This window comes from Pseudophryne corroboree, chromosome 4 (assembly GCF_028390025.1).
Source record: "Pseudophryne corroboree isolate aPseCor3 chromosome 4, aPseCor3.hap2, whole genome shotgun sequence".
NCBI lineage: Eukaryota > Metazoa > Chordata > Amphibia > Anura > Myobatrachidae > Pseudophryne > Pseudophryne corroboree.
Genome location: NC_086447.1, coordinates 795,831,427 through 795,846,335, shown reverse-complemented (window position 1 = coordinate 795,846,335; position 14,909 = coordinate 795,831,427). Strand labels below are relative to the sequence as shown.

At 44.0% G+C, this 14,909-nt stretch overlaps 2 protein-coding genes across 6 annotated transcripts in view; one reads left to right on the top strand and one right to left on the bottom strand.

Moving 5' to 3' along the window:
- CAMKMT (calmodulin-lysine N-methyltransferase) overlaps nucleotides 1-2,479 on the bottom strand; it is a 984,732-nt gene extending 982,253 nt beyond the window's left edge. The window contains exon 1 of the mRNA XM_063918373.1: nucleotides 2,194-2,479. Within this exon, the coding sequence (XP_063774443.1) occupies nucleotides 2,194-2,343 (150 nt within the window). The 5' untranslated portion in view covers nucleotides 2,344-2,479. The remainder of the gene's footprint in view (nucleotides 1-2,193) is intronic.
- Nucleotides 2,480-2,482: 3 nt separating this feature from the next.
- Nucleotides 2,483-14,909, top strand: part of PREPL (prolyl endopeptidase like) — a 180,007-nt gene continuing 167,580 nt past the window's right edge. For 3 of the 5 annotated variants that reach the window (XM_063918368.1, XM_063918365.1, XM_063918369.1), the window contains exons 1-4: nucleotides 2,572-2,675; nucleotides 3,708-3,951; nucleotides 6,948-7,076; nucleotides 8,678-8,744. In XM_063918368.1, the coding sequence (XP_063774438.1) occupies nucleotides 3,781-3,951; nucleotides 6,948-7,076; nucleotides 8,678-8,744 (367 nt within the window). In that variant the 5' untranslated portion in view covers nucleotides 2,572-2,675; nucleotides 3,708-3,780. The other 2 variants (XM_063918366.1, XM_063918367.1) reach the window with 2 other exon arrangements.

The window sequence follows — 14,909 nt, the reverse complement described above, 5'->3', positions numbered from 1 at the left end:
TCTTTTGTACAATAAATTTACATTAGCACTTAAAACCTTCCACATATCCATCCAGTCAGGTGTCGGCGTTGTCGACGGAGACACCACACTCATTCTCTCCTCCTCCTCCCCCTGAAAGCCTTCTACCTCAGACATGTCGACACACGTGTACCGACACACCACACACACAGGGAATCCTCTTATCTGAAGACAGTTCCCCCACAAGGCCCTTTGGAGAGACAGAGAGAGAGAGAGTATGCCAGCACACACCCAGCGCTATATGACCCAGGAAAAAACACTATATAAATATGTTTACCCAGTAGCGCTGTTTGTACATGTATAAACGCGCCAAATTATGTGGCCCCCTTCTTCAAAACCCTCTTTCACTGTGGTTAAGCAGGGGAGAGTCCGGGGAGCTTCCTCTCAGCACTGTGCTGTGGAGAAAATGGCGCTGGTGAGTGCTGAGGGAGAAGCCCCGCCCCCTCGGCGGCAGGCTTCTGTCCAGCTCAAATATACTGAAACTGGCGAGGGCTCATTATATATACAGTGTCCAACTGTATAAATTTTTGCCAGAAAGAGGTTTATATATGCCCCCCCTGCGCCCTGCACCCTTACAGTGAACTGCCGTGTGTGAGGTGTATGGGAGCAATGGCGCACAGCTTCACCGGTGTGCGTTACCTCAGTGAAGATCATGAAGTCTTCTGCCGCCTTTGAAGTCTTCTTTTCTTCTCATACTCACCCGGCTTCTATCTTCCGGCTCTGTGAGGAGGACGGCGGCGCGGCTCTGGGACGGACGGCGAGGGTGAGACCTGCGTACCGATTCCTCTGGAGCTAATGGTGTCCAGTAGCCTAAGAAGCAGAGCCTTGAAACTCACAGAGTAGGTCTGCTTCTCTCCCCTCAGTCCCTCGATGCAGGGAGTCTGTTGCCAGCAGGGTCCCTGAAAATAAAAAACCTAACAAAATACTTTATGACAGGAAACTCAGGAGAGCTCCCTGTAATGCACCCAGACTCCTCTGGGCACAGTAGTAAACAGGTCTGGAGGAGGGGCATAGAGGGAGGAGCTAGGGCACACCCATACCTAAAGTCTTTCTTAAAGTGCCCATGTCTCCTGCGGAGCCCGTCTATCCTCTTGGTCCTTACGGAGACCCCAGCATCCTCTAGGACGTAAGAGAAAACAAATTATGATACTTTAGGGTGCCATGATTCAAAAAAGTTTGAGAACCACTGCACCATACAATGGTCGTTGTGATCCATCGCAGAACGTAAGATCAGCTAATTTATCATATAGCGTGTACCCAGCTTTAACTAGAGCCCTTTGTGAGGAGAAACTTTCAGTCTGACTAAAAATTAGGGTACACCCTCATTTCGTCCCAAGAAAAATAAGACAGAATCCATGTACTACTTCCTATTCCCCCCTAAGGGAGGCACATTTCCCAATAGTCCTTATCACCCACAGCCCAGGAGTGCTAGGAAGTTCAACAAATGGTCTTCCGGGATGTAGTCAGGTGACCGGCGGTCGGGAACCCAGCGATTAGCATACAGACGCCAGGATCACGGCCGCCTGGATGCCGGCAGGGGGCCCAGAGCTATTCCCACTCGTGGGTGTCCAAGACACCCATAAAGTAGGAATAGAACCTATTGTAAGCGCAGCGAGCCCACAGCGCGGCGAGTCTGCAAGAGGCTTCACTGCGCTTGACCGCCTGATGGCATCCCGACAGCCGGGATCCAGACCGCCGGTCACCCGACCCCAACCCACTTGACGCTTGCGTTCTGTGCACATCTTAAAATACACGCACATATGCCATGCTCATATCAATCACAGGTATACGGCACGCAACACACATGTGAAATGCAGGCGCGAACGCTACACTTTTCCACACTGGTGCGTCTGACAAATTGCACTAGATCATACCAGTTTACAAGACAGCACACATGTTGTTACATAGCCATACCTCCCAACATGACCCTCTCCAGGAGGGACACAATGCTCTGCCTCTGGACTTTTCTCTTAATTTATGATTGCCGGCACCTATTTTGAACAGGTAAATGAATAAAGAAAGGTGTTTCAGCACAGGTGATGGCAATTATAGATTAAGAGGGAAGTCCAGGAGCAGAGCATTCTGTCCCTCCTGGAGAGGGTCATGTTGGGAGGTATGCATAGCCCCCACAGGCACCTAGCACGGGCAGCACACAGCAACACAAGGACTGGCTACCTGTCCCAGCAGTTTCCAGCGGGCTCTTGCTGCTCCAGGTCTGCTTTTGCCATGAGGAGATGCTTCCTGAGCACTCTGAGCTGAGTTTTGGCTGCTGTCTCCACCGTTACCATCCAGCCGGCTCCCAGCTTCCTCTCCAGCACTCTCCATATTCTACAGAACAAATAAGCCGCTACCTGACTTCTTTTTTTTTCTTTCTTGTTTTGTTTTTTATTCTGCCCGCCCGCTTGTCAAAAGCTGAACGGTCATTTCCGAAAACAAACAGCACGCGAACCGCTCCGGACCACGCCCCCTTGCTGGCCGATGAACCAATAAGCGCGCCAGAATCCAACTTGCCGGAAGATGAAGCGTCCTTGCAGATAGACGTCATCGGTGAGCGACCGGCTGACTGACATTCCCACGTGTTGCCCATTCCCGTAGTACACAGTACAGTATTGACACCGATGACAGTGATGATGATTTTCAGACATTCGGTGCAAGAGGTGGGCAGCATGTGTCTCTCTCTACATCTAATGAGGGACTACATGGCCAGTCACACATTGCCTAAATTGCCTTTGTTGGATTAGGGGGGTCATTCTGAGTTGTTCGCTCGTTATTTTTTTCTCGCAACGGAGCGATTAGTCGCTAATGCGCATGCGCATTGTCTGCACTGCGACTGCGCCAAGTAAATTTGCTATGCAGTTAGGTATTTTACTCACGGCATTACAAGGTTTTTTCTTCGTTCTGGAGATCGTAATGTGATTGACAGGAAGTGGGTGTTTCTGGGCGGAAACTCGCCGTTTTATGGGAGTGTGTGAAAAAACGCTACCGTTTCTGGGAAAAACGCCGGAGTGGCTGGAGAAACGGAGGAGTGTCTGGGCGAACGCTGGGTGTGTTTGTGACGTCAAACCAGGAACGACAAGCACTGAACTGATCGCATTGGAAGAGTAAGTCCGAACTACTCAGAAACTGCACAGAGAAGTCTTTTCGCAATATTGCAAATCTTTCGTTCGCAATTTTGCTAAGCTAACATTCACTCCCAGTAGGCAGCGGCTTAGCGTGTGCAAAGCTGCTAAAAGCAGCTTGCGAGCGAACAACTCGGAATGAGGGCCTAGGTGCAGACATCTGATACATTGAGGGCTTTCTGCTAACACAGTGCAAATGTGCAATAACCCAATGCAGAATGTAAGCAGTCATCGGTTGCCAGGCACCGCCCATGAGAACAAACGTCTGGTTGTAATATAGGTCACTGCACGTTTTCACTTTATCAGTAAATAAGCCCAACTTGTGCAATAGGAAACTAAGGGCTCTATTTACTAAGCCTTGAATGGAGATAAAGTGGGCGTAGATAAAGTACTGGACAATCATCATGAACTGTTATGTCACAGGTTGGGTTTGACAAATGACAGGAGCTGGTTGGCTGGTACTTTATCTCCGTCCACTTTATCTCCATTCAAGTCATAGTAAATAGTCCACACCAGGTCCATATTCAACCTATGTATACTAACTGACCATTTTTGTTATTGCTTTTCCAGCCTTGTCCTGGAAACCCTGTCTCTGAGAAGTTTGTGTCACATTGCTGAGATGTTATAGAACGGAGTGAAGAAGATGAAGGTTAAGTTCTTTGTACAAGCAATATCAAGGCTTGTTGGCCAAGACATATCTGCGCTTAAAACTGCACGGCGAATGCTTTGCGCCTTTTCTTGGCGTTATGATCTCACCCACGGCAACACAGATTCTCCTAAGAACAGATTAGTCAGGGGAATGTGCTCCTGGCAGGTACGGATCGTTTACCAACTAGATGTCGTATGCTGTTTAGATTCCTGTTATTTTGATGTATAATGTGTAGGTTTGATTAATTATAAACAGAGTTGTGTTGTTACAGTAAATGGTAAATAAATGGGCAATTATGATAAGTACTTAAGAAGGGTTGAATAAATATATATCAAATCACTGGTACAAAATAGCTAAAATGTTCTATGCAAGTGAGTAAAAGTCAAGTAGTTCTGACATCTCCATTGATAAGAGATCTGCAGATCCCATTCTGTGAGATCACAAGCAGTGCCTCCAAGCCATAGCATGATTGACTTGTTGCGGCTGTATGGTGGAGGCGCTGAAGAAAATGGGAACCTGTCCGCATTGGTTTCTCTGTGTGCTGCAGCCAATGGGGCTAATTTAGACCTGATCGTAGATGTGCTAAATTTAGCACATCTCCGATCAGTCACACTGACATGTAGGGGGACGCCCATCACAGTGCTCAGTCCCTGCCCCCCGCACAAGTACAAAAGCATCGCACAGCGGCAATGCTTTTGTACTTTAGGAGTAGCTACCAGCCTGATTGCTGCCAGGGAGCTACTCGTTGCTGCCCGCGTCGCAGCGGCTGCTTGTGTCGGCCATTTCGCCCCCCAACGGTCTGGGCACGCCTGCGTTGCCCGGACCGCACCCCCTAAATGGCAGCCAAACGCCGGCACCCTCCCGCCCAGCAACCGCCTCTGCCTGTCAATCAGGCAGAGGCAATCTCAGGGCTATAACAGCCGTCGGCTGTCTGGCATGTGCTGGCGCACGCGCACTTCAGACCTGATCGTTGCTGTGTGAAAACGCATAGCACTGATCAGGTCTGAATCAGCCCCTATGGCTGCATTCTTGGATACAGCTTCACTGGCTTCAGATATGTGAATCTTCCAGGCATCCTGAGTAACCTTTAGAGTTACTCAGATAACCGACATTCATGCAGACGACATGTTGCTGCGTCCTCGCACCCAGCGGCTGATTAAGAAGCCGGCAGGAAGCGTCTTTTTACACAAGACTCCTCTTGCATCATTTGAATATTACAGCACAGCTGCTTCGTACAAAGTTGCAGCAGCTGTGCAATCACAACCATCTCTGAATCAGGGTGGGTGCATGCAAGGAAGGCTATGCAGACTTGTAGGCTTTTCCGTTGCGTCTACACTTTAGATCAAAGAGGTGGTACTTAGGTCTAACAGGGCACCCTGACGCAGGCAAAGTTCAGGGACAATATGTTCACACACACATATCCTTTGCAAATCTAGACATGAGGTAAAATATACTTTTTACATATGTCTTTAGCACCTAATGAGGAAGCTGCAAGTGCTCATTGTGGATGTGATGACAAAGCAATGCAACCGCAATAACCCCTTCCTCAGTGGCAGTGCGCATGTGCAGGTTTCGTCCTGTGCGTGGCCTCCCAATGCGTTCGGGTCGCAGCGGATGTGAACACCTCTGCCTGATTGACAAACAGAGGCAATTGCGAGGGGGGGAGGGGGGGTGGCACGGAGCGTTTCAGGGGCGGCGTCGACATCGCACAGCCGCTCCGATAGGAAAAATGGCGGCTGACTGCCTGCATACAATGGCTACCTGCGGCTGCATGGGGGTCGTCCACTATTGCTGCGGCCACAATGCATATTGCGGTCACAGCTGGTGGCCACCATTTAGCATACTTTTTAGCAGAATTTGAATTCCGTACTGAATAACCACCAATGTGCGGACGATTCACCTCCAAATCTGCATCAGGCTCCTTGATTGCAAGTGACTATTGATTACTTTCTGAAAATAAAATTTCAATCTACAATGAAGGACAAATTTTAACAAAGCAGCACACAACATTAAAATGGCTTGCATAGGTAAATGTCAGTGTTATCCTAATTATGTTAATATGTTCTTTTTATGAGTTGATATAATATATATTCGTGCCATACCATACCTGAGGCACTTCATGCTTAATATTCATCAGGCACTGGAGTATAAATTAGGTTGCAATCAGTGTCGGACTGGGGCTTGAATGGCCCACCAGAGGACTGCAGTGGTAAGGGCCCATATTTTGGGGTGTGGCCAGCCGCCATAAAGGTTTGGTTAACCATTAAAGAGGGCATGGGCTTGACCACTTGACAAATATATATAGTAAATACTGCTTGTGCATGCATGATAATGTACCAGATTAATAATAACAATGCACCATAGAACATACACCATAGTCCTGTGCAGTATAAGGTGACATATGTATAATGTATAAGTGCACAGTATGGATCCTGATCCTATGGGCCAGTCCGACCCTGGTTGCAATATATATGTATATCACTCTCACGTGTTCTATGTCACAACTCCAGTAAAGAGTACACAGAGTAGAGACAGAGGTAAATTTACCAAGGTGGAAGTTTTTTTTTTTTTTAAACTGGTGATGTTGCCCATAGCAACCAATCATATCTTATCTATTATCTTCTAGAAGCAGCTAGATAAATGTTAAGTGGAATCTGATTGGTTGCTATGAGCAACATCACCAGTAAAAAAAAAAAAAACCTGCCACTTTAGTAAATTTACCCCAAGGGGCATACCTCCCAAATGTTCGTGTTGGGGAATTGAGTCACAAGAAGGCATGGTCGTGCAACATAGAAAACACTTGTGTGTGGTGCATCATTTGTGTTGTGTATTTTATTTGTTGTGTGTGTATAGTGGGGATACACACGGGGAGATCTGTGCTGAGTAATCTAGGCACTGAGCGGGAAGGGGGGGGGGGGGCGCATGCAGGCCAATCTAGAACCGGCGATATGGGGCATACACACAGGGCGATGTGTGCTTCATTTTCTAAGCAGTCTAGTCAGATTACTTAGAAACTAAGCAAAAATCGCTATGTGTGTACCTCCCTTAACATATTTTGATCATTTTATAATTTCAATATTGTGCTTCTTTTCCATAAAGTGTACACTGTTCTTACTAGGATCATTTGTAAGATGCATTAACGACTTACTGTTTATACACAGAGTTTTTTGGATGCAGAGAGAAGACACTGGCAGACGTCCTCTGTGTTCTACAAGGATTTAGCCGCAGTTCTAAACAAATGCCTTTATGAAATACATAATAGTTATCCCATAAGAAGAGAAAGGGAAATGGTGAGTACAGAACAGATTACAATTATTATTGTTATTTATGTTTTAACTTAGTCATGCGTACTAGTTATTAGTATTGTTTTAACAAGCATTAAAATAGGTTTCGATAAAGGTTGCTTATGTATGTAAATAAAACCCTTTTATTCCCATCTGTTCAAATCAAAGCTGCTGTTAGCAACTGTGAAAAGTGGAGCAACAATTACATAATTCACTGCGAAGTGTGTCATCAAACCCTGGCCAGCCCATTTCAATTGGGAGCTGGGTAGCATACCGGAGTCTAGTGCCTAGAAATGATATAATCTCCAAGCGCCAGCTCTTCCTCTGCTGTAAACGGGTTCAGGTCGGATCGACACGGGTTACACGTTTGCACTGAGCCGTACCTGGGTCTTTCCCGGGGAAAAACCCTTCCTGCTAGCAAGGTCGGATCCCCAGTTCTCTGGACCCGGCTTGAGCCATTTCCACTGACAAAAATCCCGGGTCCACGTGCAGTAACCCGAGATTTCCATGTCCGTGGAAAAGGGGTATAAGTAAGAGGTAAACAGGCAACACAGTCATTCTAATACATGAATACAATCTACTTCTAAGAAAAGTGTCCACTTGTTAAATATTGAGCACTTATCACAAAGATTTGTCATTTTAATTATCCCCACTAGTGCCTCTGGAATCCAGTCTCTAGGTCGACAGTAACTAGGTCGACACTATCTAGGTCGACCACTATTGGTCGACAGTAACTAGGTTAACAGGCTCTCTAGGTCGACAGGCCAAAAGGTCGACATGAGTTTTTCACAATTTTTTTCCTTTTTTGAACCTTTCCATACTTAACGGTCCACGTGGACTATGATTGGAACGATAACATGTGCCGAGCAAAGCGAGGCACCTTGCCCGAAGCATGGCGAGAGGACACGGTGCACTAATTGGGGTTCCCGGTCACTCACCGAAGAAAACTACACCAAAAAAACATAAAAAACTCATGTCGACCTAGAGACCCTGTCGACCTAGTTACTGTCGACCAATAGTGGTCGACCTATTTACTATCTACCTTCCATACCACACCCAGTGCCTCTATCAGAATGCTTCATTTTGATCCATGGATTAGAGAAGTACTGTGTGGGAGTTGGCTAGAAATATAAGTCTGGTGTAGGTACAATGTTTGTATAGAAGTATAATCTAAGGATTCTCATTCTTTGACTGCGGTGCTATTGCTCGGCTGCAATGCCCATTCGACCCCTTTGCAGGTAATTGGGTTGAGCCCACAGGAGGCTGGAGAATTCAGGCAAAAAGTTAAAAGTGAATTTGAACAGGGAGTATCTCAGCTTTCACACCCCATTTTTTTTCCAATTGATACTGTGGAACTGGGAGGGCATCCATCTACTCTGCCACAACATGACATATCTCTGCAGTATAGTTAATTTTTCTTTCTGCAGTTGTGTTACATGATTTTTCTTGACTATTTGGCAGCTTAGTCGTAGATTGATGATTAAAATATTTTCTGACTTTGGTATTGTGAAACAAAATTCATAAGACGTTTCTTTAATTTAGTACTATGTAATTTGCAGTTTTACCTACTATGTGTGTATAAATGTATGTATTTCTTACATTTTCAGATTTCACGTGGAGATTACATGTATTTTGCTGAGGACAATTGCATATATCGCTTGCGAAAAAGCATTGGTAATGGATAAACTTTTTGTGGCCTAAAGTTCCTTTAATTATGTGACTTTTATTGATCGATAAGAGCAATATATTTAAATATTCCCAAAAATCTAGGTAAAAATTATGCCTTTTTGGCATCTGCCCAAAGCAGTTTTAATTAAGAATGGTGATGTGTATTTCCACCACCTACTACCACAATTTACCAAAGCCTAAAGCCAAAGACTGGAAGAATCAATTATACCTTAGAACAGTGATGGCTAACCTTGACACACCAGCTGTTGTTGAACTACATATCCCAGCATTCCCTGCTACAGTTTTGTTTTTTGGCCATGCTAAAACTGATGCAGGGCATGCTGGGATGTGTAGTTCAACAACAGCTGGAGTGTCAAGGTTAGCCATCACTGCCTTAGAATATTGTTCCCACTGGAACTGGAATTTTACCCAGAGTTGAAGAAAGCAGACAACACACTTTTTAATAATAATAATAATAAGCGATAAAATGTAATTATACTTAGCAAAACAGATGTTCAAGTGGTTGTGGTATCCAGGGCCTCACTCTCCCTTTCAGACTGGATACGGGTCCAGGGCAGCTGCCTGTGCTTCATATCGCACCAACATATTGAGTGGGATGTAACGGAGTCCGAAATCGCTGGAGGTACTGGATGATTGTTGACTCTTATTAAAGGGGCAATCACTTACAAGGCAAAACCATACTTTGTAAGTGATTGCCCCTTTAAAAAAAAGTCGGAGATAGTTACATAGTTGAGGTTGAAAAAAGACAAATGTCCATCGAGTTCAACCAGTATTATAATTATTATTATTTTTTTTAATATTAATTAAATGCTGTATCATTGGAATTTTTTTTTCTGCTAGGAATTTATCTAATCCATTTTTAAACTTATTGATTGAGTCTACCATTACTACCTTCTCTGGCAGAGAATTCCAAATCACTATTATTACTGTGAAGAACCCTTTTCTCCGTTGTGGATGGAATTCTTTTCTTCTAACCTCAGGGGATGTCCTCGTGTCCTATGTAGTGTTTTTTTGATAAACAAAGCGTTTGATAAATCCTTGTATTGTCCCTTAATGTATTTAAACATGTTAACAATGTCTCCTTTCAGTCGCCTCTTTTCCAATGTAAACAAATCTAACCTTTTAAGTCTTTCCTCATAATTCAGTGCCTCTAAACCCTTAACCAGTTTAGTGGCTCACCTCTGAACCTTTTCGAGTTCCAAGATATCTTTTTTTTTATAGTGAGGTGCCCAGAACTGTACACAATATTCCAGATGTGGCCACACCAATGATTTATACAGTGGCAGGATTACACTCTCATCCCTTGTCTCCATTCCCTGTTTTATGCATGCTAACACCTTATTTGCTTTTGTTGCTGCATTTTGACATTGCGTACTGCTACTAAGTTCATTGTCGTGAACACTCCCAAATCTTTTTCAACTACTGTTATCCCTACATTTTCCCCATTTAGTTTATAGGCTGCCTGAATGTCCTTAGTCCCAAAGTGCATAACTTTACATTTGTCTGTATTGAACCTCATTCTCCATTTATCTGTGTAGATAAGTCATTCTGTAGAGACTCAACGTCCTTGTATGAATTAATTACTCTACATAGCTTAGTACCATCTGCGAAAATTGACACTTTGCTTTCCAGTCCCTCTCCTAGGTCATTAATGAATGTTAAACAACAAAGGTCCGAGTACTGAACCCTGCGGTATTCCACTGAGCACTGAAGCCCATTCAGAGTACATCCCATTAATCCCCACTCGTTGTTCCCTATGGAACAGCCAATTATTCACCCATGTACAAATAGTGTCACCTACCCCAATCTCCCTTAATTTGAGAATTAGTCTCTTATGTGGAACTTTGTCAAAGGCCTTAGCGAAGTCCAAAAAGTTACATCCACTGCTTGACCCTGATCAATATTATTGCTCACTATCTTGTAGAAGCTTATTAAGTTAGTTTGACAGGATTTGTCCTTCACAAAATTCATGCTGATTCCTAGTAATAACCTTGGAGGTATCCAAGTACTCAAGTATGCTGTTCCTTAATATACCTTCTAGTAACTTCCCCACTATAGATGTCAAACTTACCGGTCTATAGTTACCAGGGTGAGTTTTAACACCCTTTTTAAAAATTTGGGACTTCCTCTGCTATACGCCAGTCCTTTGTTGTCCTGATCTAATGACTCACTGAAAATCAAATATTTGGGTCTCGATATCTCTACATTAAGTTCCATAAGAACCGTGGGGTGGAGTCCATCCGGCCCAGGAGATTTATTTATTGTAATTTTACTTAGTCTCTCCCGGACTACTTCCTCGTTTAACCAAGTACCTAGCATCAGGTCGTTATCTTGGCTTATCTTATGCTCTACTCTCATCAACCTGTCCTCATTCGTAAATACTGCTGAAAAGAATTTATTCGATAAATCTGCTTTTTCCCCATCGTCATTAATTAAGACATCCAACTCGCCCTTTAAAGGCCCAATATTCTCCCTTTTTGACCTTTTACCGTTTATGTACTTAAAGAACTTTTTGAAGTTTGTTATACTCTCCTTTGCAATTTGTTTTTCGTTTTCTATTTTAGCTGCTCTGATTTCTTTTCTGCATTTTTCGTTTCATTCCTTGTAGAACTGGAATGATTCCACCGTTCCCTCAAACTTAAATGCTTTGAAAGCACGCCTTTTTTTAATACATTTTATCCTTGGCCCTCTTATTAAGCCACATCGGTTTGAATTTCCTACTCCTGTTTTTGTTGACTTTGCTAATCCTGCACCTCCATTGATCCCGATCTCCATTCCACCACATGAGTGTAGCAGTCTTTTAGTTTTATACCACTGACCGAGAACAAAGCCCGGAAAGCCACTTCCAAATTAGGTAAAAACATGATATTTGATATGTAATTGCCAAGCAAAAGTTCAATTTAGCTACAGACATTCATGTCACAGAACTCTCCAATCCTGTCTGTGTATGTGTCAGGCAAAGCAACACATTTAAAAGTACAATGCAAAATAAAATGGTAATTTATATGCCATTTTGTTCCAATACCAATACAAATATGCAGTGAAGCCTTAGACCAGGCATTCCCAACCGCGGTCCTCAAGGCACACCAGCAGTGCAGGTTTTAGTGATATCCAGGCTTCAACACAGATGATTAAATCAAAATAACTGAGGTACTAATTAAGTCACCTGTGTTCAAGCCTGGATATCACTAAAACCAAGACTGTTAGTGTGTCTTGAGGACCGAAGTTAGGAAGGCCTGCTTTAGACCATATATTGGTGTTTACAGTCCACCAATCTGTAGAGAATACCTCCATGTTAGGACTACCATGTATATAATTTGCATGATCGTTAACCAGAGTGAAGATGTGATTGATCTCAAGCACTCTAATACAAACTTTAGTTTTGCCTTTTACCTGCTGTACCAGTATGAAGGTAAATTGCTTCATTGTCACATGCATTCAGATTGTGGCTGGGGGGATCCACCCACACAGGGAAGATAAAGCAGTGGAGAGTCGGACTGGAAGTCTCTCCAGTCAGGACAGGCTGTGGCCTGTGTAAGCTGTCCTGTTGAGACAAAAGCCAGAAGGTGCTCATTGTGCTGTTTGGCCATTGAGGACCAGGGGGCCTGAGCCTAAACCTGTAGGAGACGGGGAAGACCTTGAAACTCCATGATTGAGCTACGCTTTATTGGGAAGAATCCAGGCAGGGAGTTTTGAGTGTGGGTAGGCCCGGAGCCTGTGTTATGACTGCAGGAAGCAGGACAGAGACTGTACATGGAACCTGTGGGAGACAGGACTGAGACTTTTTAAATTAAGGGACTTTATGTTTGCAGATTAGCTGCCCAAGGTTAGTCGGGCGAAGAAGCGAGCGAGCACCCTAGGCATTTGCTATTTTCTGTTCACTTGTGGTGTTCCATTTATGCTGACAGTAAAGCACCATTCCATTCATTTACCTAAAAAGCGGTGTTGGGTCCTGTTTGCGCACCTAAACATTACACAAATTGACCCCTCTACTGAACTAATTACCCCATGTTGTCACACAAGTTATACTATATAAAACAATAATATGTACTTTCAGTGACCCTACTGAGTCCTGTAGGAATTGTGACACAATAGATTTTACAGATTTCTGCAAAAATGTTCACATGCTGCACTCTAAGGCAGACTTTCTTCATTTCAAGTTTATGCTTTCATCCTGAAGTGCTGCCCTTCCCTCTCTTGACAGTCATACTTATAGAACCTTTTCAGTCTTCAAACCCCCGGCATCTCTTTGCCACTGTCAACTCCCTTCTTTGCCGACCGCCGCCTCGACTCCAGTCTTTATGATCTGCCTTTGACTTTGCCGCCTACTTCAAATCTGAAAGTGACGCTATACATCAGGACATCACATCCCACCAGACCCTCAACAACCTCTCTTTTCTGATCACCCCTCGACATCCATCTTAGCAACTGTGACTTCATTTTCTCACTCTATCTGGAGTCTCCTCCTCCCAACTAAACCCTATCCCCTCCCATCTCCTTCTGTCTGTTTCCACCTTACCCAACTCCTTAATATGTCCCTCTCATCAGGCACTGTCTCCTCTCCCTTCAAGTATGCCCTTGTCTCCCCTGTTCTTAAAAAGAAAAAAAAAGTACCCTTTATCCTAACACTCACTCCAACTACCAACACATCTCCCTTTTGTGTCCAACTCCTTGAGCGTAGTGTCTTCAACCACCTTGCAGCCTTTCTTTCCTCCCACTCCCTGCCGCCCTGCTCAGTGCTTTAAATACTGGGAGGACAGGCGAAGCTCTGCCCGCTGTATGTTAAATATGTAAGATTTGCAAGGATAGGCTGACTCTATTCCAAAGGGCCCTAGGTCTCCTTTCTTAGCTTCTCACTCTCCTGAGGGCTCCTCCTTTTGAGGTAAAAAGGTAAAGATTTTCGCACAACACTAAAGGTCACTGGGAGAGCTGTTGGTACCATTTACACAGCAGATAAGCAGTTGCTGACTATCAAGCTTTCCTTTAATGCATTTAAGAGTCTAAATATCTGTCTCTCCTTTCCTCCTATTGCTCTCTGGGAGGTTCGGCAATGCTTAGTTCAAGTGACAGGTTAACCTCTGATAATTGAGACATACTATCCTCTCCTGACTGGAAATAGGTTGGTTAAGTACTTATATCTGAAATCTATATACAGGGTGATTCAAAATTCGCATTACACCCTTTTGTTTCAAAAACTGTACAGGAAATGGGAAAACTGAATACTCCAGTAAGGTATAAGTGAGGGGGGCTATTTTTTAGGGTATGTACCAAACATGGCTGCCATCTTGAAATTGGCCATCTTGAATCTGTCAGTTTTTTCAAATGGAAAGGGGGTCGTGTAACATGTCAAACATCAGAATTTGCTGAAAAGTTTATTGCTGCAAACAGATTTTAAATAGCAGTTATGGTTCAAAAGTTACAACACTCTCTCTTTTTGGAATTACGGGCTGAACTGTTCTCCATAAAGGACAGTCATTTAATGTGTTCAACATGTTGTCCCTCTTGGTCAACACAAATTCAAAGGTGCTTGATCCAATTGTCATGCACTCGCAGAAGGGTTTCCGAAGAAATGCTGGCACACGCATTTCATCTGTTTGCAGCAATAAACTTTCCAGCAAATACTGATGTTGTTTGACATGTTACTTGATCCCCTTTCCATTTGAAAAAACTGACTTACTGTACATTCAGGATGGCACCCATGTTTGGTACATACCCTAAACGATAGCCCACCTCACCCATACCTTACTTGAGTATTCAGCTTTCCCATTTCCTGCACAGTTTTTGAAACAAAAGGGTGTAATGCGACTTTTGAATCACCCTGTATTTAAAATAAATAAATAATACCACTGACTCATCATCTCCAGAACCATAAGGCTTTTTTTTTTATTACCTTGCTAATGGCAGTTTTAGAGCAGTCCATTATACAAATAGGGGAGCCACACTCAGTGATGTTTGACAGTGTTTAGGGGGGGCAGTTGACATGGCTCCCCTATTTGAATAATGGAGTGCTCTAAAGCTGCCACTGCAAGGAAGTTTAGACACAGAGCATTATGTCCTCCTCGGTCTGCTACTTGGTATAGCCGGTACCATGCATTCTTTATAGCCCTGGCTGGGTGAGCTGTCTTAATTCTCCTCTGTGAGGGGGGAATT